General features: G+C 41.9%; 1 protein-coding gene across 1 annotated transcript in view; it reads left to right on the top strand.

The window, feature by feature from the left end:
- IQCB1 (IQ motif containing B1) overlaps positions 1 to 25,473 on the top strand; it is a 322,033-nt gene that overhangs the window by 123,714 nt on the left and 172,846 nt on the right. Inside the window, exon 6 of the mRNA XM_053698079.1 lies at positions 2,488 to 2,587. Within this exon, the coding sequence (XP_053554054.1) occupies positions 2,488 to 2,587 (100 nt within the window). The remainder of the gene's footprint in view (positions 1 to 2,487; positions 2,588 to 25,473) is intronic.

The following is a 25,473-nucleotide window of genomic DNA, read 5'->3' on the forward strand; positions in this document are numbered from 1 at the left end:
GCTGGTTTTCACGGCTACCGCCAAGCTCTAAATCTAGGCCCAAGTTTTTATCTCTGTTTCTTTTATATTTAGCAAATAAAACATATTTATATTTCCTTATAAATTTCTATTTTGACTCCTCCCAACCCCTTTTTTCTTCTTTTCTGGTCTGTGACGTATAGAGCGGTCCCACCCGCTCTATACGTCTCACAAAAGCGCGTTCACGAGGCTCCATTTAACTGCTCCTGCGCAAATCGGCAATTTCACTATCTACTGCCAATGCGCTAATAGACAAATCCTCTCTCAAGCAGGCATAATACAAATGCGCATGCGTGAAACGGGAGCACAGGTTCCGACATAAACAAAAAAAAAAATACACCGCATGCGCAGATCATCTAGGAGGCGGATTGACGGCCGCCTAACGGACAGATTTTCAATTGGCTAATAAAAAAACGTGACCGAGACAGAAAAAAAAAAATAACGGGTTGAATTTGCGGACCTTTAATAAGTGATTGAAAAACGGCAATAACTTTATTTACAGTCAAATGAAAAAAGTGATGAATGACAGTCATACTGATTTCAAAGAAAGAATAATATTCTAGATCGACATCAAGGTAACTTTACCTTCACTTTAAAGAACTGTCATATGTTACAGAAAGATAGTGCCTTGTATCTAATGACTGGACCTCACCAATAATGGTTTCCATGGCAATGGTAACAAAAGCAAAGGTGTCCTTTGTTTCCTCTTATGAACATTCCTAATCCTAGCGTGATAATGTCCAAACTTCACTACAGGGAGTGCAGAATTATTAGGCAAGTTGTATTTTTGAGGATTAATTTTATTATTGAACAACAACCATGTTCTCAATGAACCCAAAAAACTCATTAATATCAAAGCTGAATAGTTTTGGAAGTAGTTTTTAGTTTGTTTTTAGGTATAGCTATTTTAGGGGGATATCTGTGTGTGCAGGTGACTATTACTGTGCATAATTATTAGGCAACTTAACAAAAAACAAATATATACCCATTTCAATTATTTATTTTTACCAGTGAAACCAATATAACATCTCAACATTCACAAATATACATTTCTGACATTCAAAAACAAAACAAAAACAAATCAGTGACCAATATAGCCACCTTTCTTTGCAAGGACACTCAAAAGCCTGCCATCCATGGATTCTGTCAGTGTTTTGATCTGTTCACCATCAACATTGCGTGCAGCAGCAACCACAGCCTCCCAGACACTGTTCAGAGAGGTGTACTGTTTTCCCTCCTTGTAAATCTCACATTTGATGATGGACCACAGGTTCTCAATGGGGTTCAGATCAGGTGAACAAGGAGGCCATGTCATTAGATTTTCTTCTTTTATACCCTTTCTTGCCAGCCACGCTGTGGAGTACTTGGACGCGTGTGATGGAGCATTGTCCTGCATGAAAATCATGTTTTTCTTGAAGGATGCAGACTTCTTCCTGTACCACTGCTTGAAGAAGGTGTCTTCCAGAAACTGGCAGTAGGACTGGGAGTTGAGCTTGACTCCATCCTCAACCCGAAAAGGCCCCACAAGCTCATCTTTGATGATACGAGCCCAAACCAGTACTCCACCTCCACCTTGCTGGCGTCTGAGTCGGACTGGAGCTCTCTGCCCTTTACCAATCCAGCCACGGGCCCACCCATCTGGCCCATCAAGACTCACTCTCATTTCATCAGTCCATAAAACCTTAGAAAAATCAGTCTTGAGATATTTCTTGGCCCAGTCTTGACGTTTCAGCTTGTGTGTCTTGTTCAGTGGTGGTCGTCTTTCAGCCTCTTACCTTGGCCATGTCTCTGAGTATTGCACACCTTGTGCTTTTGGGCACTCCAGTGATGTTGCAGCTCTGAAATATGGCCAAACTGGTGGCAAGTGGCATCTTGGCAGCTGCACGCTTGACTTTTCTCAGTTCATGGGCAGTTATTTTGCGCCTTGGTTTTTCCACACGCTTCTTGCGACCCTGTTGACTATTTTGAATGAAACGCTTGATTGATCGATGATCACGCTTCAGAAGCTTTGCAATTTTAAAAGTGCTGCATCCCTATGCAAGATATCTCACTATTTTTGACTTTTCTGAGCCTGTCAAGTCCTTCTTTTGACCCATTTTGCCAAAGGAAAGGAAGTTGCCTAATAATTATGCACACCTGATATAGGGTGTTGATGTCATTAGACCACACCCCTTCTCATTGCAGAGATGCACATCACCTAATATGCTTAATTGGTAGTAGGCTTTCGAGCCTATACAGCTTGGAGTAAGACAACATGCATAAAGAGGATGATGTGGTCAAAATACTCATTTGCCTAATAATTCTGCACTCCCTGTATGCTTTTCTCACATTTATACAGAAAGAGTGTAGAGCCCAAGCTTGTAATTGATATTGCATGTGCCATCTCTACTTTCAGTTGTGGCATTAATTCATTCTATTCCAAAAAAGATTAAAAATACACTCCTAACTTTTTTGTTTTAATGTTTTTAGTTTTGCAGGAAGAACATTTTCTGCAGTTACTAATGACTGATGATGTAGAAACAGGTGCTGCTGTTATGAGCATATTACAGAGCATCATGCGAGTTAACAGGTAATTTGACCGGCTTCAATCATTTATATAGAAAGAAATATTGACACATTTTTAGTTTAACATTGTATTAGTCTAATAACTTCTTTGCAAATGATTTATCTACAAAATTTTCTGTAAATCTAAATAGTTACACATATATATATATATATATATATATATATATATATATATATATATATATATATATATATAAATAAAACATGGAAGGGAACTGCACTCCAAGACCGGACCAGGTACACAACATGTGACTCGGCAACATCCAGCCCTGGGTGCTAAATAGCACTCCAAAAAGCTGTGATGTCACCAGAGCCACAGGCAGTTAACCCCAGTCCGGAATGGGTGCAAGAAACAAGGGGGATTCTAAACAAAAAGTAATACAACACATAGAAACAACCAGCACTCACCAGCTAGCTCACAGCTAAGATAAAATCACAACTGGAAAGGTTAGTCACCGCATCTGGCCAAATGGGAAAGCTCAGGCACCACGTCAAGGTTCTTTCCATTGCCTGAGTCCCTAACACAGCCACGCCATCATGCGAGCTCACAAAGCCAAACAGACTGAGAACAAAGAAGGGGTGCACAGGTGGCTGTAATCACCCAGAGAAAATACAAAACATGGAAGAGAACTGCACTCCAAGACCGGACCAGGTACACAACATGTGACTCAGCAACATCCAGCCCTGGGTACTAAATAGCCATTTGGCCAGATGCGGTGACTAACCTTTCCAGTTGTGATTTTATCTTAGCTGTGAGCTAGCTGGTGAGTGCTGGGTGTTTCTATGTGTTGTATTACTTTTTGTTTGTAATCCCCCTTGTTTCTTGCACCCATTCCAGACTGGGGTTAACTGCCTGTGGCTCTGGTGACATCACAGCTTTTTTGGAGTGCTATTTAGCGTTAAGAATATGCACTCAGTGGATTTAAAGCACAGCACTCTTTATTTAGGTTGTGACGTTTCGGGGCATTCACCCCTTCCACAGACAATTCAAAAGTGATACAAACAGTGTATAAATGTGTAATAAGCCCCTCCTCCCATAGGATCCAGCCAATCAGCTAGAAGCAGAACAAAATGCCTCCTGTGCATATATTCACAATAAACTGTATAGCAATCAATATTCATAGTAATATATATATCATATATAATAAACATTTAACTAACATCTAGATACAGTGGCATGTACATATTATGTGTGATATGTGACCATCAATACGTGAAATCCATTTTATGGACCTGAGTTTATATCTCTACCGTTGTAAATATCCCTAGATCCTATATGTTATATACAAAAACATAGCCAAATAAATTGCGCAATCATTATATATCCATAACACAACTGTGTATTTTTAAAGACTATTCAGCATCTTTCAATCTTATATTTGAGCATAAGATAATAGAGGGGAATTAACATAGACGTCCACAGACTATATCAAAGACTTAAATCCGCCATTATTCAACACGCCCAAATCTGCGTGGGATTGTAGGCGTGGCAATAATACTGTCTCATACCTCATCATCTCATGACACGGATTGAGCAGCCAATCAAAGCAATGTATCATCTGTTGTTATGGCAACCAGATGTGACGTTCCAGAATCGAACAGATCAATCTATGTTGTTATAAGGTTCCTATAAGGATTTAAGTACAATCATAATGTCTGAACAATCCGTAACTAAAATATTGCTTATGTCAATAGTGGAGATGTACTTCTACCTCCATTCAGAATGTATAGTTTGCATACAACTAATTACTAAGCATCAATCACTATCGGCTAGATTTAGAGTTGGGCGTTAGCCGTCAAAACCAGCGTTAGAGGCTCCTAACGCTGGTTTTTACCGCCCTCTGGTATTTGGAGTCAGTCAGGAAAGGGTCTAACGCTCACTTTCCAGCCGCGACTTTTCCATACCGCAGATCCCCTTACGTCAATTGCGTATCCTATCTTTTCAATGGGATCTTTCTAACACCGGTATTTAGAGTCGTGGCTGAAGTGAGCGTTAGAAATCTAACGACAAAACTCCAGCCGCAGAAAAAAGTCAGTAGTTAAGAGCTTTCTGGGCTAACGCCGGTTTATTAAGCTCTTAACTACTGTGCTCTAAAGTACACTAACACCCATAAACTACCTATGTACCCCTAAACCGAGGTCCCCCCACATCGCCGCCACTCTATTAAAATTTTTTAACCCCTAATCTGCCGACCACACACCGCTGCCACCTACATTATCCCTATGAACCCCTAATCTGCTGCCCTAACACCGCCGACCCCTATATTATATTTATTAACCCCTAATCTGCCCCCCTCAACGTCGCCTCCACCTGCCTACACTTATTAACCCCTAATCTGCCGAGCGGACCGCACCGCTACTATAATAAAGTTATTAACCCCTAATCTGCCTCACTCTTGCCTCAATAACCCTATAATAAATAGTATTAACCCCTAATCTGCCCTCCCTAACATCGCCGACACCTAACTTCAATTATTAACCCCGAATCTCGCCGCTACTGTAATAAATGGATTAACCCCTAAAGCTAAGTCTAACCCTAACACTAACACCCCCCTAAGTTAAATATAATTTAAATCTAACGAAATAAATTAACTCTTATTAAATAAATTATTCCTATTTAAAGCTAAATACTTACCTGTAAAATAAACCCTAATATAGCTACAATATAAATTATAATTATACTATAGCTATTTTAGGATTAATATTTATTTTACAGGCAACTTTGTATTTATTTTAACCAGGTACAATAGCTATTAAATAGTTAAGAACTATTTAATAGCTAAAATAGTTAAAATAATTACAAAATTACCTGTAAAATAAATCCTAACCTAAGTTACAATTAAACCTAACACTACACTATCAATAAATTAATTAAATACAATACCTACAATTATCTACAATTAAACCTAACACTACACTATCAATAAATTAATTAAATACAATATCTACAAATAAATACAATGAAATAAACTAACTAAAGTACAAAAAATAAAAAAAGAACTAAGTTACAAAAAATAAAAAAATATTTACAAACATTAGAAAAATATTACAACAATTTTAAACTAATTACACCTACTCTAAGCCCCCTAATAAAATAACAAAGCCCCCCAAAATAAAAAATTCCCTACCCTATTCTAAATTAAAAACGTTCAAAGCTCTTTTACCTTACCAGCCCTGAACAGGGCCCTTTGTGGGGCATGCCCCAAAGAATTCAGCTCTTTTGCCTGTAAAAAAAACACATACAATACCCCCCCCCCCCCAACATTACAACCCACCACCCACATACCCCTAATCTAACCCAAACCCCCCTTAAATAAACCTAACACTAAGCCCCTGAAGATCTCCCTACCTTGTCTTCACCTCACCGGGTCCCGATCTGTCCAGAAGAGCCTCCGATGTCTTGATCCAAGCCCAAGCGGGGGGCTGAAGAGTGACTTCCATCCTCGGGCTGAAGTCTGGATCCAAACGGCGGCTGAAGAAATCCATCATCGGGCTGAAGTCGGAAGTCCATCATCGGGATGAAGTCTTCTATCAAGCAGCATCTTCAATCTTCTTTCTTCCGGAGCGGAGCGGAGCCATCTTCTTCCCAGGCGACGCGGATCCATCCTCTTCTAACGACACATACTAGCCGAATGACGGTTCCTTTAAATGACGTCATCCAAGATGGCGTCCGTCGAATTCCGATTGGCTGATAGGATTCTATCAGCCAATCAGAATTAAGGTAGGAAAATTCTGATTGGCTGATGGAATCAGCCAATCAGATTCAAGTTCAATCCGATTGGCTGATCCGATCAGCCAATCAGATTGAGCTCGCATTCTATTGGCTGTTCCGATCAGCCAATAGAATGCGAGCTCAATCTGATTGGCTGATTCCATCAGCCAATCAGAATTTTCCTACCTTAATTCCGATTGGCTGATAGAATCCTATCAGCCAATCGGAATTCAACGGACGCCATCTTGGATGACGTCATTTAAAGGAACCTTCATTCGGCTAGTAGGCGTCGTTGGAAGAGGATGGATCCGCGTTGGCTGGGAAGAAGATGGCTCCGCTCCGCTCCGGAAGAAAGAAGATTGAAGATGCTGCTTGATAGAAGACTTCATCCCGATGATGGACTTCCGACTTCAGCCCGATGATGGATTTCTTCAGCCGCCGCTTGGATCCAGACTTCAGCCCGAGGATGGACGTCACTCTTCAGCCCCCCGCTTGGGCTTGGATCAAGACATCGGAGGCTCTTCTGGACAGATCGGAACCCGGTGAGGTGAAGACAAGGTAGGGAGATCTTCAGGGGCTTAGTGTTAGGTTTATTTAAGGGGGATTTGGGTTAGATTAGGGGTATGTGGGTGGTGGGTTGTAATGTTGGGGGGGGTATTGTATGTGTTTTTTTTACAGGCAAAAGAGCTGAATTCTTTGGGGCATGCCCCGCAAAGGGCCCTGTTCAGGGCTGGTAAGGTAAAAGCTTTGAACTTTTTAAATTTAGAATAGGGTAGGGCATTTTTTTATTTTGGGGGGCTTTGTTATTTTATTAGGGGGCTTAGAGTAGGTGTAATTAGTTTAAAATTGTTGTAATATTTTTCTAATGTTTGTAAATATTTTTTTATTTTTTGTAACTTAGTTCTTTTTTTATTTTTTGTACTTTAGTTAGTTTATTTCATTGTATTTATTTGTAAATATTGTATTTAATTAATTTATTGATAGTGTAGTGTTAGGTTTAATTGTAGATAATTGTAGGTATTGTATTTAATTAATTTATTGATAGTGTAGTGTTAGGTTTAATTGTAACTTAGGTTAGGATTTATTTTACAGGTAATTTTGTAATTATTTTAACTATTTTAGCTATTAAATAGTTCTTAACTATTTAATAGCTATTGTACCTGGTTAAAATAAATACAAAGTTGCCTGTAAAATAAATATTAATCCTAAAATAGCTATAATATAATTATAATTTATATTGTAGCTATATTAGGGTTTATTTTACAGGTAAGTATTTAGCTTTAAATAGGAATAATTTATTTAATAAGAGTTAATTTATTTAGTTAGATTTAAATTATATTTAACTTAGGGGGGTGTTAGTGTTAGGGTTAGACTTAGCTTTAGGGGTTAATCCATTTATTACAGTAGCGGCGAGATTCGGTCGGCAGATTAGGGGTTAATAATTGAAGTTAGGTGTTGGCGATGTTAGGGAGGGCAGATTAGGGGTTAATACTATTTATTATAGGGTTATTGAGGCGGGAGTGAGGCGGATTAGGGGTTAAGAACTTTATTATAGTAGCGGTGCGGTCCGCTCGCCAGATTAGGGGTTAATAAGTGTAGGCAGGCGGAGGCGACGTTGAGGGGGGCAGATTAGGGGTTAATAAATATAATATAGGGGTCGGCGGTGTTAGGGGCAGCAGATTAGGGGTACATAGCTATAATGTAGCTTGCGGTGGTGTCCGGAGCGGCAGATTAGGGGTTAATAATAATATGCAGGGGTCAGCGATAGCGGGGGCGGCAGATTAGGGGTTAATAAGTTTAAGGTTAGGGGTGTTTAGACTCGGGGTACATGTTAGGGTGTTAGGTGCAGACGTAGAAAGTGTTTCCCCATAGCAAACAATGGGGCTGCGTTAGGAGCTGAACGCTGCTTTTTTGCAGGTGTTAGGTTTTTTTCCAGCTCAAACAGCCCCATTGTTTTCTATGGGGGAATCGTGCACGAGCACGTTTTTGAAGCTGGCCGCGTCCGTAAGCAATGCTGGTATCTAGAGTTGCAGTGGCGGTAAATATGCCTGTACGCTCCCTTTTTGGAGCCTAACGCAGCCATTCTGTGAACTCTAAATACCAGCGGTATTTAAAAGGTGCGGGAGAAAAAAAGCACGCTTAGCTAACGCGCCCCTTTGGCCGCAGAACTCTAAATCTAGCCGTATATCTGTTATAACCATATGATTATTCCAAAGTCAGGCATTTCTTCTCAATAGCATGTATTTATAACAACATCTACTCGTAATTATCATAACAAGGACCCATAAGATTATGTCTCTCTCTATCAAAAATCATAGTTAGATGATGCGGTATGAGATAGTATTATTGCCACGCCTACAATCCCGTGTTGAATAATGGCGGATGTAAGTCTTTGATATAGTCTGTGGACGTCTATGTTAATTCCCCTCTATTATCTTATGCTCAAATACTATGTTCAAATATAAGATTGAAAGATGCTGAATAGTCATTAAAAACATACACAGTTGTGTTATGGATATATAATGATTGCACAATTTATTTGGCTATGTTTTTGTATATAACATATAGGATCTAGGGATATTTACAACGGTAGAGATATAAACTCAGGTCCATAAAATGAATTTCACGTATTGATGGTCACATATCACACATAATATGTACATGCCACTGTATCTAGATGTTAGTTAAAGGTTTATTATATATGATATATATATTACTATGAATATTGATTGCTATACAGTTTATTGTGAATATTTGCACAGGAGGCATTTTGTTCTGCTTCTAGCTGATTGGCTGGATCCTATGGGAGGAGGGGCTTATTACACATTTATACACTGTTTGTTTGTATCACTTTTGAATTGTCTGAGGAAAGGGTGAATGCCCCGAAACGTCACAACCTAAATAAAGAGTGCTGTGCTTTAAATCCACTGAGTGCATATTCTTAACTCTGTATCTGATGATCTATGCACCCTGGTCTTGAGAATTTGGCGAGTGGGAGTGCGCTACCATTTGTTTATTATATATATATATATATATATGTGTGTGTGTATATAAATATATATATATATATATATATATATATTGTCCAGGTAGAGGACAGCACTATCTTACACAATTCAGCTGCCAAGGTGCACTGCAAACCAAATCCGTATCCTCTCCAAGAACACAGGCACTCACTGGTCTTTAAAATGTAATCCTTTTATTTAATCCGTTAAAACAATTGTAATACCATGACGTTTCGGTACATCGTTGTACCTTTATCAAATGTGACAAAAATAGATATTAAGAGCTTCATAGATAACTTAACCCAAACCGCCACCTAAATACTGTTTGAGTACATCACATGCCGCCAATTCTCCGTGAGTGAAATCGGCGTCTGACGTCATCAGGGTGCGTTGAACTATGCGCCCTGTGAGATCGTGGAGCCGAAGTTGCCATGGCAACATGTAATCAAAACACGGATCTTGCGGCGACAATGTAATAACTCAATGCATTCATGTATTTGCCTAGTAGGTATGACACCGCATATACATAATAATAGAGATGTCCATACTTATTACATAAGGGTACAAGGTACCCCAAACATCTGCAATAGTGGACAAAGAATCTGTATATCGGCGCAATACTTAAGACAAATGACAATTTAAAAACAACATACATATACCAGTGCATCTATATAACATTGCATACACATCGCAATATGTAAAAGACCTGTGATGCCTATGAAGTCATAATGACAATAAACAGTGTCAAATTACATATAGAGTGATATACCAGCTTATATTCATGCCTACTAATTATATGGTAGAAACTTAGGAACAATATGTGAGGGCCATTCTGTATCTTGTTGAAAGTCCCTTGTACAATTGCAAGAAGGACATGTTTACTGTTATCTTGTTACAAAGACAAATAATGTCTATGCAATGTTATATAGATGCACTGGTATATGTACGTTGTTTTTAAATTGTCATTTGTCCGATATACAGATTCTTTGTCCACTATTGCAGATGTTTTGGGGTACCTTGTACCCTTATGTAATAAGTATGGAGATCTCTATTATTATGTATATGCGGTGTCATACCTACTAGGCAAATACATGAATGCATTGAGTTATTACATTGTCGCTGCAAGATCCGTGTTTTGATTACATGTTGCCATGGCAACTTCGGCTCCACGATCTCACAGGGCGCATAGTTCAACGCACCCTGATGACGTCAGACGCCGATTTCACTCACAGAGAATTGGCGGCATGTGATGTACTCAAACAGTATTTAGGTGGTGGTTTGGGGTAAGTTATCTATGAAGCTCTTAATATCTATTTTTGTCACATTTGATAAAGGTACAACGATGTACCGAAACGTCATGGTATTATAATTGTTTTAAAGGATTAAATAAAAGGATTACATTTTAAAGACCAGTGAGTGCCTGTGTTCTTGGAGAGGATATATATATATATATATCTTCTATAAAGGTAAGACGAGTCCACTGATTCATCCATTACTTGTGGGATATTATCCTTCCCTACAGGAAGTGGCAAAGAGCACCACAGCAGAGCTGTCTATATAGCTCCTCCCTTAGCTCCACCCCCCAGTCATTCTCTTTGCCTACTCTAAGTACTAGGAAGGGTAAAGTGAAAGAGGTGATAAAATATTAGTTTTTAATTTCTTCAAGCAAGAGTTTATTTTAAATGGTATCGGTTTGTACTATTTACTCTCAGGCAGCAGATGGATGAAGACTGCTGCCTGGAGGATGATGATCTTAGCATTTGTAACTAAGGTCCATTGCTGTTCCCACAGAGGCTTAGGAGTACAGGAAACTTCAGTGTGAGGAACGGTTTCATGCTATGCAGCAATGAGGTATGTTCAGTCATATTTTTTCTGGAGAGACTGTGTATTTCAGAAACGCTGACATTATACCCAAGAGGGTAAGGGTAAGCAGTAATCCTAGAGCTAAAAGAAGGGCATTGCTTAGCTTGCATATGGGGCCAATTACATATATGGTTGACACTGAATGGCAAATGTTTGTGAGCTTTAACGTTTTTTGTGGGCAATAAACGTTTTGGGCAACTTTATTAGGGCACACATGGCTTAACTTTCGGGTCTTAGAACCCACATGGCTAGTTATAACCGCTCTGGTGCGGTTCTTTAAGGCTGAGGAAACATCGAGTGAGATGGGCGGGGCCTATTTTCACGCCTTTAGATGCGCAGTTAGTTTTGTCAGCATGCAGCAAGCTCTAACTTCTGAGGGCCCTGGTGTATGTTTTGGGCCAAATCGAAGCTTTTACCCCACACTTTCGATCCCTGAGGGCAGGTAGGGCCACAGCAGGGCTGTGGCAAGATGCTGAGGGTTTTTTTTTTCCGGATCTGGGCTCATTTTCGATCCGGTTTGGAAATTAAGGGTTTAATTGTTAAAAATTTTTGTGGTGCAATCTTAACTACCTATAGTGTGTCTACATACAAAATTTTGAGACATTTGGTGCATGTTTAGGCTGTTTTGCAGAACGTGTATGCTTTTTTTTCTCTTAAAGGCGCAGTACCGTTTTTTAAGATTGTTATTTTTTTTCACTAAATAAAGTGTTTTCATGCTTGTTTGTGGTCATTACTAGCCTGTTCAACATAATGTTCAATATGTTTAGAAGCCATTGTGGAACCTCCACTTAGAATGTGTCCCTCATGCACTGAAAGATAAATTGTAAAGAACATATTTTAGCTACTAAAAGTATGTCGCAGGATGATTCTCAGTCAGAAGAGAATCAGGTTATGCCATCTAATTCTCCCCAAGTGTCACAACCGTTAACGCCCGCACAAGCGACGCCAAGTACTTCTAGTGCGTCTAATTATTTCACCCTGCAAGATATGGCCGCAGTTATGAATACTACCCTCACAGAGGTTTTATCTAAGCTGCCTGGGTTGCAGGGGAAGCGCAGCAGGTCTGGTGTGAGAACAAACGCTGAGCCCTCTGACGCTTTATTAGCTATATCCGATGTACCCTCACAATGTTCTGAAGTGAGGGATTTGCTGGCTGAGGGAGAGATTTCTGACTTGGGAAATATGTTCCCTCAGACAGATTCAGATATGACGGCTTTTAAATTTAAACTAGAACACCTCCGCTTATTGCTCAGGGAGGTTTTAGCGACTCTGGATGATTGTGACCCTATTGTAGTTCCAGAGAAATTGTGTAAAATGGACAAATTCCTAGAGGTTCCTGCCTACACTGATGTTTTTCCGGTCCCTAAGAGGATTTCGGAAATTGTATCTAAGGAGTGGGATAGACCAGGTATTCCGTTCGCTCCCCCTCCTACTTTTAAGAAAATGTTTCCCATATCAGACGCCGTGCAGGACTCGTGGCAGACGGTCCCTAAGGTGGAGGGAGCTATTTCTACCCTGGCTAAGCGTACAACTATACCTATTGAGGACAGTTGTGCTTTTAAAGATCCTATGGATAAAAATTAGAGGGTCTCCTGAAGAAAATATTTGTTCATCAAGGTTTTCTTCTACAACCTATAGCGTGCATTGTTCCTGTAACTACTGCAGCGTCCTTTTGGTTCGAGGCTCTGGAAGAGGCTCTTCAGGTTGAGACTCCATTAGAGGATATTCTGGATAGAATTAGGGCTCTCAAGCTAGCTAATTCTTTCATTACAGATGCTGCTTTTCAATTGGCTAAATTAGCGGCAAAGAATTCAGGTTTTGCCATTTTAGCGCGTAGAGCGTTATGGCGTAAGTCCTGGTCTGCTTATGTGTCATCAAAGGCTAAGCTTTTAGCCATCCCTTTCAAGGGTAAGACCTTATTCGGGCCTGAACTGAAAGAGATCATTTCAGACATCACTGGAGGGAAAGGCCATGCCCTTCCTCAGGATAAGACGAATAAGATGAGGACCAAACAAAATTAATTTTCGTTCCTTTTGAAACTTCAAAGGTGGTCTCTCTTCCTCTTCCCCTGCCGCAAAGCAAGAGGGGAATCTTGCTCAATCCAAGTCAGTCTGGAGACCTAACCAGACTTGGAACAGGCCAAGAAGTCCGCTGCTGCCACCAAGACAGCATGAAGGGGTAGCCCCCGATCCGGGACCGGATCTAGTAGGGGGCAGACTTTCTCACTTCACTCAGGCTTGGGCAAGAGACGTTCAGGACTCCTGGGCTTTAGAAATAGTAACCCAGGGGTATCTTCTAGATTTCAAAGATTCTCCCCCAAGGGGAAATTCCATCTTTCTCAATTGTCTGTAAACCAGACAAAAAGAGAGGCGTTCTTACGCTGTGTAGAAGACCTATTTCTCCAACATTGGTGTGTCCGGTCCACGGCGTCATCCTTACTTGTGGGATATTCTCTTCCCCAACAGGAAATGGCAAAGAGTCCCAGCAAAGCTGGTCACATGATCCCTCCTAGGCTCCGCCCACCCCAGTCATTCTCTTTGCCGTTGCACAGGCAACATCTCCACGGAGATGGTTAAGAGTTTTTTGGTGTTTAAATGTAGTTTTATTCTTCTATCAAGTGTTTGTTATTTTAAAATAGTGCTGGTATGTACTATTTACTCTTAAACAGAAAAGGATGAAGATTTCTGTTTGTAAGAGGAAGATGATTTTAGCAGACAGTAACTGAAATCAATTGCTGTTTCCACACAGGACTGTTGAGATGAAGTAACTTCAGTTGGGGGAAACAGTTAGCAGTCTTTTCTGCTTAAGGTATGACTAGCCATATTTCTAACAAGACTTTGTAATGCTGGAAGGCTGTCATTTCCCCTCATGGGGACCAGTAAGCCATTTTCTTAGTTAAACATAAAAGAATAAAGGGCTTCAAAAAGGGCTTAAAAACTGGTAGACATTTTTCTGGGCTAAAACAATTGCTTTACTAGGCATATTATGCAGATTCTAACTAATTATTGGTATTATAATCTTGGGGAACGTTTAGAAAAACGGCAGGCACTGTGTTGGACACCTTTTTCAGATGGGGGCCTTTCTAGTTATAGACAGAGCCTCATTCTGGGACTGTATAGGGGTTAAATGTAAAAACGGCTCCGGTTCCGTTAATTTAAGGGTTAAAGCTCTGAAATTTGGTGTGCAATACTTTTAATGCTTTAAGACACTGTGGTGAAATTTTGGTGAACAATTCCTTCATACTTTTTCACATATTCAGTAATAAAGTGTTTTCAGTTTGAAATTTAAAGTGACAGTAACGGTTTTATTTTAAAACGTTTTTTGTGCTTTGTTGACAAGTTTAAGCCTGTTTAACATGTCTGTACCATCAGATAAGCTATGTTCTATATGTATGAAAGCCAATGTGTCTCCCCATTTAAATTTATGTGATAATTGTGCCATAGTGTCCAAACAAAGTAAGGACAGTATTGCAACAGATAATGATATTGCCCAAGATGATTCCTCAAATGAGGGGAGTAAACATGATACTACATCATCCCCTACTGTGTCTACACCAGTTATGCCCACACAGGAGGCCCCTAGTACATCTAGTGCGCCAATACTTATTACCATGCAACAATTAACGGCTGTAATGGATAACTCCATAGCAAATCTTTTATCCAAAATGCCTACTTATCAGAGAAAGCGTGATTGCTCTGTTTTAAACACTGAAGAGCAAGAGGACGCTGATGATAACTGTTCTGACATACCCTCACACCAATCTCAAGGGGCCATGAGGGAGGTTTTGTCTGATGGAGAAATTTCAGATTCAGGAAAAATTTCTCATCAAGCTGAACCTGATGTTGTGACATTTAAATTTAAATTAGAACATCTCCGTGCACTGCTTAAGGAGGTGTTATCTACTCTGGATGATTGTGACAATTTGGTCATTCCAGAGAAATTATTCCGGTGCCCCCCGACGCTTTTCCTATACCCAAGCGGGTGGCGGACATAGTAAATAAAGAGTGGGAAAGGCCCGGCATACCTTTTGTTCCCCCCCCTATATTTAAGAAATTATTTCCTATAGTCGACCCCAGAAAGGACTTATGGCAGACAGTCCCCAAGGTCGAGGGGGCAGTTTCTACTCTAAACAAACGCACTACTATTCCTATCGAAGATAGTTGTGCTTTCAAAGATCCTATGGATAAGAAATTAGAGGGTTTGCTTAAAAAGATTTTTGTACAGCAAGGTTACCTTCTACAACCAATTTCATGCATTGTTCCTGTCACTACGGCAGCGTGTTTCTGGTTCGAGGAACTAGAAAAATCGCTCAGTAAAGAATCTTCGTATGAGGAGGTTATGGACAGAGTTCAAGCACTTAAATTGGCTAACTCTTTTGTTTTAGATGCCGCTTTGCAATTAGCTAGATTAGCGGCGAAAAATTCAGGGTTTGCTCTCGTGGCGCGCAGAGTGCTTTGGCTAAAGTCTTGGTCAGCGGATGTGTCTTCCAAGACAAAATTGCTTAACATTCCTTTCAAAGGTAAAACATTATTTGGACCTGATTTGAAAGAGATTATTTCAGACATCACTGGGGGAAAGGGCCACGCCCTCCCACAGGATAGGTCTTTTAAGGCTAATAATAAGCCTAATTTCTCCAACATAGGTGTGTCCGGTCCACGGCGTCATCCTTACTTGTGGGATATTCTCTTCCCCAACAGGAAATGGCAAAGAGCCAGCAAAGCTGGTCACATGATCCCTCCTAGGCTCCGCCTACCCCAGTCATTCTCTTTGCCGTTGTACAGGCAACATCTCCACGGAGATGGCTTAGAGTTTTTTAGTGTTTAACTGTAGTTTTTATTATTCAATCAAGAGTTTGTTATTTTAAAATAGTGCTGGTATGTACTATTTACTCTGAAACAGAAAAGAGATGAAGATTTCTGTTTGTATGAGGAAAATGATTTTAGCAACCGTTACTAAAATCCATGGCTGTTCCACACAGGACTGTTGAGAGGAATTAACTTCAGTTGGGGGAACAGTGAGCAGTCTTTTGCTGCTTGAGGTATGACACATTCTAACAAGACGAGGTAATGTCATTTTCCCTATGGGATCCGGTAAGCCATTTTTATTCAGACAGTAAATAAGGGCTTCACAAGGGTTTATTAAGACTGTAGACATTTTCTGGGCTAAATCGATCATATTTACACATATTTAGCCTTGAGGAATCATTTAATCTGGGTATTTTTTGTAAAATAATATCGGCAGGCACTGTTTTAGACACTTTATTCTATAGGGGCTTTCCCTAATCATAGTCAGAGCCTCATTTTCGCGCCGGTATGGCGCACTTGTTTTTGAGAACAGCATGGCATGCAGCTGCATGTGTGTGGAGCTCTGATACATAGAAAAGTCTTTCTGAAGGCATCATTTGGTATCGTATTCCCCTTTGGGCTTGGTTGGGTCTCAGCAAAGCAGATTCCAGGGACTGTAAAGGGGTTAAATATAAAAACGGCTCCGGTTCCGTTATTTTAAGGGTTAAAGCTTCCAAATTTGGTGTGCAATACTTTTAAGGCTTTAAGACACTGTGGTGAAATTTTGGTGAATTTTGAACAATTCCTTCATACTTTTTCGCAATTGCAGTAATAAAGTGTGTTCAGTTTAAAATTTAAAGTGACAGTAACGGTTTTATTTTAAAACGTTTTTTGTGCTTTGTTATCAAGTTTATGCCTGTTTAACATGTCTGAACTACCAGATAGATTGTGTTCTGACTGTGGGGAAGCCAAGGTTCCTTCTCATTTAAATAGATGTGATTTATGTCATAAAAAATTTAGTAAAAATGATGCCCAAGATGATTCCTCAAGTGAGGGGAGTAAGCATGGTACTGCATCATCCCCTCCTTCGTCTACACCAGTCTTGCCCATACAGGAGGCCCCCTAGTACATCTAGCGCGCCAATACTCCTTACTATGCAACAATTAACGGCTGTAATGGATAATTCTATCAAAAACATTTTAGCCAATATGCCCACTTATCAGCGAAAGCGCGACTGCTCTGTTTAAGAAAATACTGAAGAGCATGAGGACGCTGATGATATTGTTTCTGAAGGGCCCCTACACCAGTCTGAGGGGGCCAGGGAGGTTTTGTCTGAGGGAGAAATTTCAGATTCAGGAAAAATATCTCAACAAGCTGAACCTGATGTGATTACTTTTAAATTTAAGTTGGAACATCTCCCCGCTCTGCTTAAGGAGGTGTTATCCAATTTGGATGATTGTGATTATATGGTCATTCCAGAAACACTATGTAAAATGGACAAGTTCCTAGAGGCCCCGGGGCCCCCCGAAGCTTTTCCTATATCCAAGCGGGTGGCGTACATTGTTAATAAAGAATGGGACAGGCCCGGTATACCTTTCGTACCTCCCCCCATATTTAAAAAATTGTTTCCTATAGTCGACCCCAGAAAGGACTTATGGCAGACAGTCCCCAAGGTCGAGGGGGCGGTTTCTACTCTAAACAAGCGCGCCACTATACCCATAGAAGATAGTTGTGCTTTCCAAGATCCTATGGATAAAAAATTAGAAGGTTTGCTAAAAAAGATGTTTGTTCAGCAAGGTTACCTTCTACAACCAATTGCATGCATTGTCCCTGTCACTACAGCCGCGTGTTTCTGGTTCGATGAGCTAGAAAAGGCGATTATTAGTAATTCTTCTTCTTATGAGGAGATTATGGACAGAATTCGTGCTCTTAAATTGGCTAATTCTTTCACCCTAGACGCCACCTTGCAATTGGCTAGGTTAGCGGCGAAAAATTCTGGGTTTGCTATTGTGGCGCGCAGAGCGCTTTGGTTAAAATCTTGGTCAGCGGATGCGTCTTCCAAGAACAAATTGCTTGACATTCCTTTCAAGGGGAAAACACTGTTTGGCCCTGACTTGAAAGAGATTATCTCTGATATCACTGGGGGCAAGGGCCACGCCCTTCCTCAGGATAGGTCTTTCAAGGCCAAAAATAAACCTAATTTTCGTCCCTTTCGCAGAAACGGACCAGCCCCAAGTGCTACGTCCTCTAAGCAGGAGGGTAATACTTCTCAAGCCAATCCAGCCTGGAGACCTATGCAAGGCTGGAACAAAGGAAAGCAGGCCAAGAAACCTGCCTCTGCTCCCAAGACAGCATGAGATGCGGGCCCCCGATCCGGGACCGGATTTGGTGGGGGGCAGACTCTCTCTCTTCACTCAGGCTTGGGCAAGAGATGTTCTGGATCCTTGGGCGCTAGAAATAGTCTCCCAAGGTTATCTTCTGGAAGTGATTCATCCTGTTCCATTAAGAGAACGAGGGATGGGGTTCTACACCAATCTGTTCGTAGTTCCCAAAAAAGAGGGAACGTTCAGACCAATCTTAGATCTCAAGATCCTAAACAAGTTTCTCAAGGTTCCATCGTCCAAGATGGAAACCATTCGAACAATCCTTCCATCCAGGAAGGTCAATTCTTGACCACGGTGGATTTAAAGGATGCGTATCTACATATTCCTGTCCACAAGGAACATCATCGGTTCCTAAGGTTCGCATTCCTGGACAAACATTACCAGTTCGTGGCGCTTCCTTTCGGATTAGCCACTGCTCCAAGGATTTTCTCAAAGGTACTAGGGTCCCTTCTGGCGGTGCTAAGACCAAGGGGCATTGCTGTAGTACCTTACTTGGACGACATTCTGATTCAAGCGTCGTCCCTTCCTCAAGCAAAGGCTCACACGGACATAGTCCTGGCCTTTCTCAGATCTCACGGATGGAAAGTGAACGTGGAAAAGAGTTCTCTATCTCCGTCGACAAGAGTTCCCTTCTTGGGAACAATAATAGACTCCTTAGAAATGAGGATTTTTTTGACAGAGACCAGAAAAACAAAACTTCTAAGCTCTTGTCGGATACTTCATTCCGTTCCTCTTCCTTCCATAGCGCAGTGCATGGAAGTGATAGGTTTGATGGTAGCGGCAATGGACATAGTTCCTTTTGCGCGCATTCATCTAAGACCATTACAACTGTGTATGCTCAGTCAGTGGAATGGGGACTATACAGACTTGTCTCCGAAGATACAAGTAAATCAGAGGACCAGAGACTCACTCCGTTGGTGGCTGTCCCTGGACAACCTGTCACAAGGGGTGACCTCCCGCAGACCAGAGTGGGTCATTGTCACGACCGACGCCAGTCTGATGGGCTGGGGCGCGGTCTGGGGATCCCTGAAAGCTCAGGGTCTTTGGTCTCGGGAAGAATCTCTTCTACCGATAAATATTCTGGAACTGAGAGCGATATTCAATGCTCTCAAGGCTTGGCCTCAGCTAGCGAGGGCCAAGTTCATACGGTTTCAATCAGACAACATGACGACTGTTGCGTACATCAACCATCAGGGGGGAACAAGGAGTTCCCTGGCGATGGAAGAAGTGACCAGAATCATTCAATGGGCGGAGACTCGCTCCTGCCACCTGTCTGCAATCCACATCCCAGGAGTGGAAAATTGGGAAGCGGATTTTCTGAGTTGTCAGACATTGCATCCGGGGGAGTGGGAACTCCATCCGGAAATCTTTGCCCAAATCACTCAACTGTGGGGCATTCCAGACATGGATCTGATGGCCTCTCGTCAGAACTTCAAGGTTCCTTGCTACGGGTCCAGATCCAGGGATCCCAAGGCGACTCTAGTAGATGCACTAGTAGCACCTTGGACCTTCAAACTAGCCTATGTATTCCCGCCGTTTCCTCTCATCCCCAGGCTGGTAGCCAGGATCAATCAGGAGAGGGCGTCGGTGATCTTGATAGCTCCTGCGTGGCCACGCAGGACTTGGTATGCAGATCTGGTGAATATGTCATCGGCTCCACCATGGAAGCTACCTTTGAGACGAGACCTTCTTGTTCAAGGTCCGTTCGAACATCCGAATCTGGTCCCACTCCAGCTGACTGCTTGGAGATTGAACGCTTGATCTTATCAAAGCGAGGGTTCTCAGATTCTGTTATTGATACTCTTGTTCAGGCCAGAAAGCCTGTAACTAGAAAAATTTACCACAAAATTTGGAAAAAACATATCTGTTGGTGTGAATCTAAAGGATTCCCTTGGGACAAGGTTAAGATTCCTAAGAGTCTATCCTTCCTTCGAGAAGGATTGGAAAAAGGATTATCTGCAAGTTCCTTGATGGGACAGATTTCTGCCTTGTCTGTGTTACTTCACAAAAAGCTGGCAGCTGTGCCAGATGTTCAAGCCTTTGTTCAGGCTCTGGTTAGAATCAAGCCTGTTTACAAACCTTTGACTCCTCCTTGGAGTCTCAACTTAGTTCTTTCAGTTCTTCAGGGGGTTCCGTTTGAACCCTTACATTCCGTTGATATTAAGTTATTATCTTGGAAAGTTTTGTTTTTGGTTGCAATTTCTTCTGCTAGAAGAGTTTCAGAATTATCTGCTCTGCAGTGTTCTCCTCCTTATCTGGTGTTCCATGCAGATAAGGTGGTTTTACGTACTAACCTGGTTTTCTTCCAAAAGTTGTTTCTAACAAAAACATTAACCAGGAGATAGTCGTGCCTTCTCTGTGTCCGAAACCAGTTTCGAAGAAGGAACGTTTGTTGCACAATTTGGATGTTGTTCGCGCTCTAAAATTCTATTTAGATGCTACAAAGGATTTTAGACAAACATCTTCCTTGTTTGTTGTTTATTCTGGTAAAAGGAGAGGTCAAAAAGCAACTTCTACCTCTCTCTCTTTTTGGATTAAAAGCATCATCAGATTGGCTTACGAGACTGCCGGACGGCAGCCTCCTGAAAGGGTCACAGCTCCTTCCACTAGGGCTGTGGCTTCCACATGGGCCTTCAAGAACGAGGCTTCTGTTGATCAGATATGTAGGGCAGCGACTTGGTCTTCACTGCACTCTTTTACCAAATTTTACAAGTTTGATACTTTTGCTTCTTCTGAGGCTATTTTTGGGAGAAAGGTTTTGCAAGCCGTGGTGCCTTCCATTTAGGTGACCTGATTTGCTCCCTCCCTTCATCCGTGTCCTAAAGCTTTGGTATTGGTTCCCACAAGTAAGGATGACGCCGTGGACCGGACACACCTATGTTGGAGAAAACAGAATTTATGTTTACCTGATAAATTACTTTCTCCAACGGTGTGTCCGGTCCACGGCCCGCCCTGGTTTTTTAATCAGGTCTGATAATTTTTTTTTTTTCTTTAACTACAGTCACCACGGTATCATATGGTTTCTCCTATGCAAATATTCCTCCTTAACGTCGGTCGAATGACTGGGGTAGGCGGAGCCTAGGAGGGATCATGTGACCAGCTTTGCTGGCTCTTTGCCATTTCCTGTTGGGGAAGAGAATATCCCACAAGTAAGGATGACGCCGTGGACCGGACACACCGTTGGAGAAAGTAATTTATCAGGTAAACATAAATTCTGTTTTTCGTCCCTTTCGCAGAAACGGACCAGTCTCTAATTCTGTATCCTCTAAGCAAGAGGGTAATACTTCACAACCCAAACCAGCCTGGAAACCAATGCAAGGCTGGAACAAGGGTAAGCAGGCCAAGAAGCCTACCACTGCTACCAAAACAGCATGAAGGGATAGCCCCCGATCCGGGACCGGATCTAGTGGGGGGCAGACTTTCTCTCTTTGCTCAGGCTTGGGCAAGAGATGTTCAGGATCCTTGGGCGCTAGAAATAGTTTCTCAAGGTTATCTCCTGGAATTCAAGGAACTACCCCCAAGGGGAAGGTTCCACAGGTCTCAATTATCTTCAAACCAAATAAAGAGACAGGCATTCTTACATTGTGTAGAAGACCTGTTAAAGATGGGAGTGATACATCCAGTTCCAATAAGAGAACAAGGAATGGGATTTTATTCCAATCTGTTCATAGTTCCCAAAAAAGAGGGAACATTCAGACCAATTTTGGATCTAAAGATCCTAAACAAATTTCTCAGGGTACCATCGTTCAAAAAGGAAACTATTCGAACGATCCTACCTACTATCCAGGAAAATCAATTTATGACTACCGTGGATTTAAAGGATGCGTACCTACATATTCCTATCCACAAGGAACATCATCAGTTCCTAAGGTTCGCTTTTCTGGACAAGCATTACCAGTTTGTGGCACTTCCATTTGGATTAGCCACTGCTCCAAGGATTTTCACAAAGGTACTAGGGTCCCTTCTAGCGGTTCTAAGACCAAGGGGCATTGCAGTAGTACCTTACTTGGACGACATCCTGATTCAAGCGTCGTCCCTGTCAAAAGCAAAGGCTCATACGGACATCGTCCTAGCCTTTCTCAGATCTCACGGATGGAAGGTGAACAAAGAAAAAAGTTCTCTGTCCCCGTCAACAAGAGTTCCCTTCTTGGGAACAAAAATAGATTCCTTAGAAATGAGGATTTTTCTGACAGAGGTCAGAAAAACAAAACTTCTAAGCTCTTGTCAAGTACTTCATTCTGTTCCTCGTCCTTCCATAGCGCAGTGCATGGAAGTAATAGGATTGATGGTTGCAACAATGGACATAGTTCCTTTTGCACGAATTCATCTAAGACCATTACAACTGTGCATGCTCAGACAGTGGAATGGGGATTATACAGACTTGTCTCCAACGATTCAAGTAGATCAAAAGACCAGAGATTCACTCCGTTGGTGGCTGACCCTGGACAATCTGTCACAGGGAATGAGCTTCTGCAGACCAGAGTGGGTCATTGTCACGACCGACGCCAGCCTAGTGGGCTGGGGCGCGGTCTGGGAATCCCTGAAAGCTCAGGGTCTATGGTCTCGGGAAGAGTCTCTTCTCCCGATAAACATTCTGGAACTGAGAGCGATATTCAATGCTCTCAGAGCTTGGCCTCAACTAGCAAAGGCCAAATTCATAAGGTTTCAGTCAGAAAACATGACAACCGTTGCATATATCAATCATCAGGGGGGAACAAGGACTTCCCTGGCGATGAAAGAAGTGACCAAGATAATTCAATGGGCGGAGGATCACTCCTGCCACTTGTCTGCGATCCACATCCCAGGAGTGGAAAATTGGGAAGCGGATTTTCTGAGTCGTCAGACATTCCATCCGGGGGAGTGGGAACTCCATCTGGAAATCTTTGCCCAAATAACTCAATTATGGGGCATTCCAGACATCGATCTGATGGCGTCTCGTCAGAACTTCAAGGTTCCTTGCTACGGGTCCAGATCCAGGGATCCCAAGGCGACCCTAGTAGATGCACTAGTAGCACCTTGGACCTTCAACCTAGCTTATGTATTCCCACCGTTTCCTCTCATCCCCAGGCTGGTAGCCAGGATCAATCAGGAGAGGGCCTCAGTGATCTTGATAGCTCCTGCGTGGCCACGCAGGACTTGGTATGCAGACCTGGTCAATATGTCATTGGCTCCACCATGGAAGCTACCTTTGAGACAGGACCTTCTTGTTCAGGGTCCATTCGAACATCCGAATCTGGTTTCCCTCCAACTGACGGCTTGGAGATTGAACGCTTGATTTTATCAAAGCGTGGGTTTTCAGATTCTGTAATAGATACTCTGATTCAGGCTAGAAAGCCTGTAACTAGAAAAATTTACCATAAAATATGGAAAAAATATATCTGTTGGTGTGAATCTAAAGGATTCCCATGGAACAAGATAAAAATTCCTAAGATTCTATCCTTTCTACAAGAAGGTTTGGAGAAAGGATTATCTGCAAGTTCTCTGAAGGGACAGATCTCTGCTTTATCTGTTTTACTTCACAAAAGACTGGCAGCTGTGCCAGATGTTCAAGTATTTGTTCAGGCTCTGGTTAGGATCAAGCCTGTTTACAGACCTTTGACTCCTCCCTGGAGTCTAAATCTAGTTCTTTCAGTTCTTCAAGGGGTTTTGTTTGAACCCTTACATTCCGTAGATATTAAGTTATTATCTTGGAAAGTTTTGTTTTTGGTTGCAATTTCTTCTGCTAGAAGAGTTTCAGAGTTATCTGCTCTGCAGTGTTCTCCGCCCTATCTGGTGTTCCATGCAGATAAGGTGGTTTTGCGTACTAAGCCTGGTTTTCTTCCGAAAGTTGTTTCCAACAAAAATATTAACCAGGAGATAGTTGTACCTTCTTTGTGTCCGAATCCAGTTTCAAAGAAGGAACGTTTGTTACACAATTTGGACGTAGTCCGTGCTCTAAAATTCTATTTAGAGGCTACTAAAGATTTCAGACAAACATCTTCCTTGTATGTTGTTTATTCTGGTAAAAGGAGAGGTCAAAAAGCGACTTCTACCTCTCTTTCCTTTTGGCTTAAAAGCATTATCCGATTGGCTTATGAGACTGCCGGACGGCAGCCTCCTGAAAGAATCACAGCTCACTCCACTAGGGCTGTGGCTTCCACATGGGCCTTCAAGAACGAGGCTTCTGTTGACCAGATATGTAAGGCAGCGACTTGGTCTTCACTGCACACTTTTGCCAAATTTTACAAATTTGATACTTTTGCTTCTTCGGAGGCTATTTTTGGGAGAAAGGTTTTGCAAGCCGTGGTGCCTTCCATTTAGGTGACCTGATTTGCTCCCTCCCTTCATCCGTGTCCTAAAGCTATGGTATTGGTTCCCACAAGTAAGGATGACGCCGTGGACCGGACACACCAATGTTGGAGAAAACAGTATTTATGCTTACCTGATAAATTACTTTCTCCAACGGTGTGTCCGGTCCACGGCCCGCCCTGGTTTTTTAATCAGGTCTGATGAATTCTTTTCTCTAACTACAGTCACCACGGTATCATATGGTTTCTCCTATATATATTTCCTCCTGTCCGTCGGTCGAATGACTGGGGTGGGCGGAGCCTAGGAGGGATCATGTGACCAGCTTTGCTGGGACTCTTTGCCATTTCCTGTTGGGGAAGAGAATATCCCACAAGTAAGGATGACGCCGTGGACCGGACACACCGTTGGAGAAAGTAATTTATCAGGTAAGCATAAATTCTGTTATTCCATGGGAGTGATCTGCCCAGTTCCGGAAACAGCACAGGGGCAAGGGTTCTACTCCAATCTGTTTGTGGTTCCCAAAAAAGAGGGAACTTTCAGACCAATTTTGGATCTCAAGATCCTAAACAAATTCCTCAGAGTCCCATCCTTCAAGATGGAGACCATTCGGACTATTTTGCCAATGATCCAGGAGGGTCAATATATGACCACCGTGGACTTAAAGGATGCGTATCTATCCACAAAGATCATCACCAGTTCCTCAGGTTCGCCTTTCTGGACAAGCATTACCAGTTTGTGGCTCTTCCCTTCGGGTTGGCCACGGCTCCCAGAATTTTCACAAAGGTGCTAGGCTCCCTTCTGGTGGTTCTAAGGCCGCGGGGCATAGCTGTGGCGCCTTATCTGGACGATATCTT

The sequence above is a fragment of the Bombina bombina genome, chromosome 1 (assembly GCF_027579735.1).
Source record: "Bombina bombina isolate aBomBom1 chromosome 1, aBomBom1.pri, whole genome shotgun sequence".
In the NCBI taxonomy this organism is placed as follows: Eukaryota; Metazoa; Chordata; class Amphibia; order Anura; family Bombinatoridae; genus Bombina; species Bombina bombina.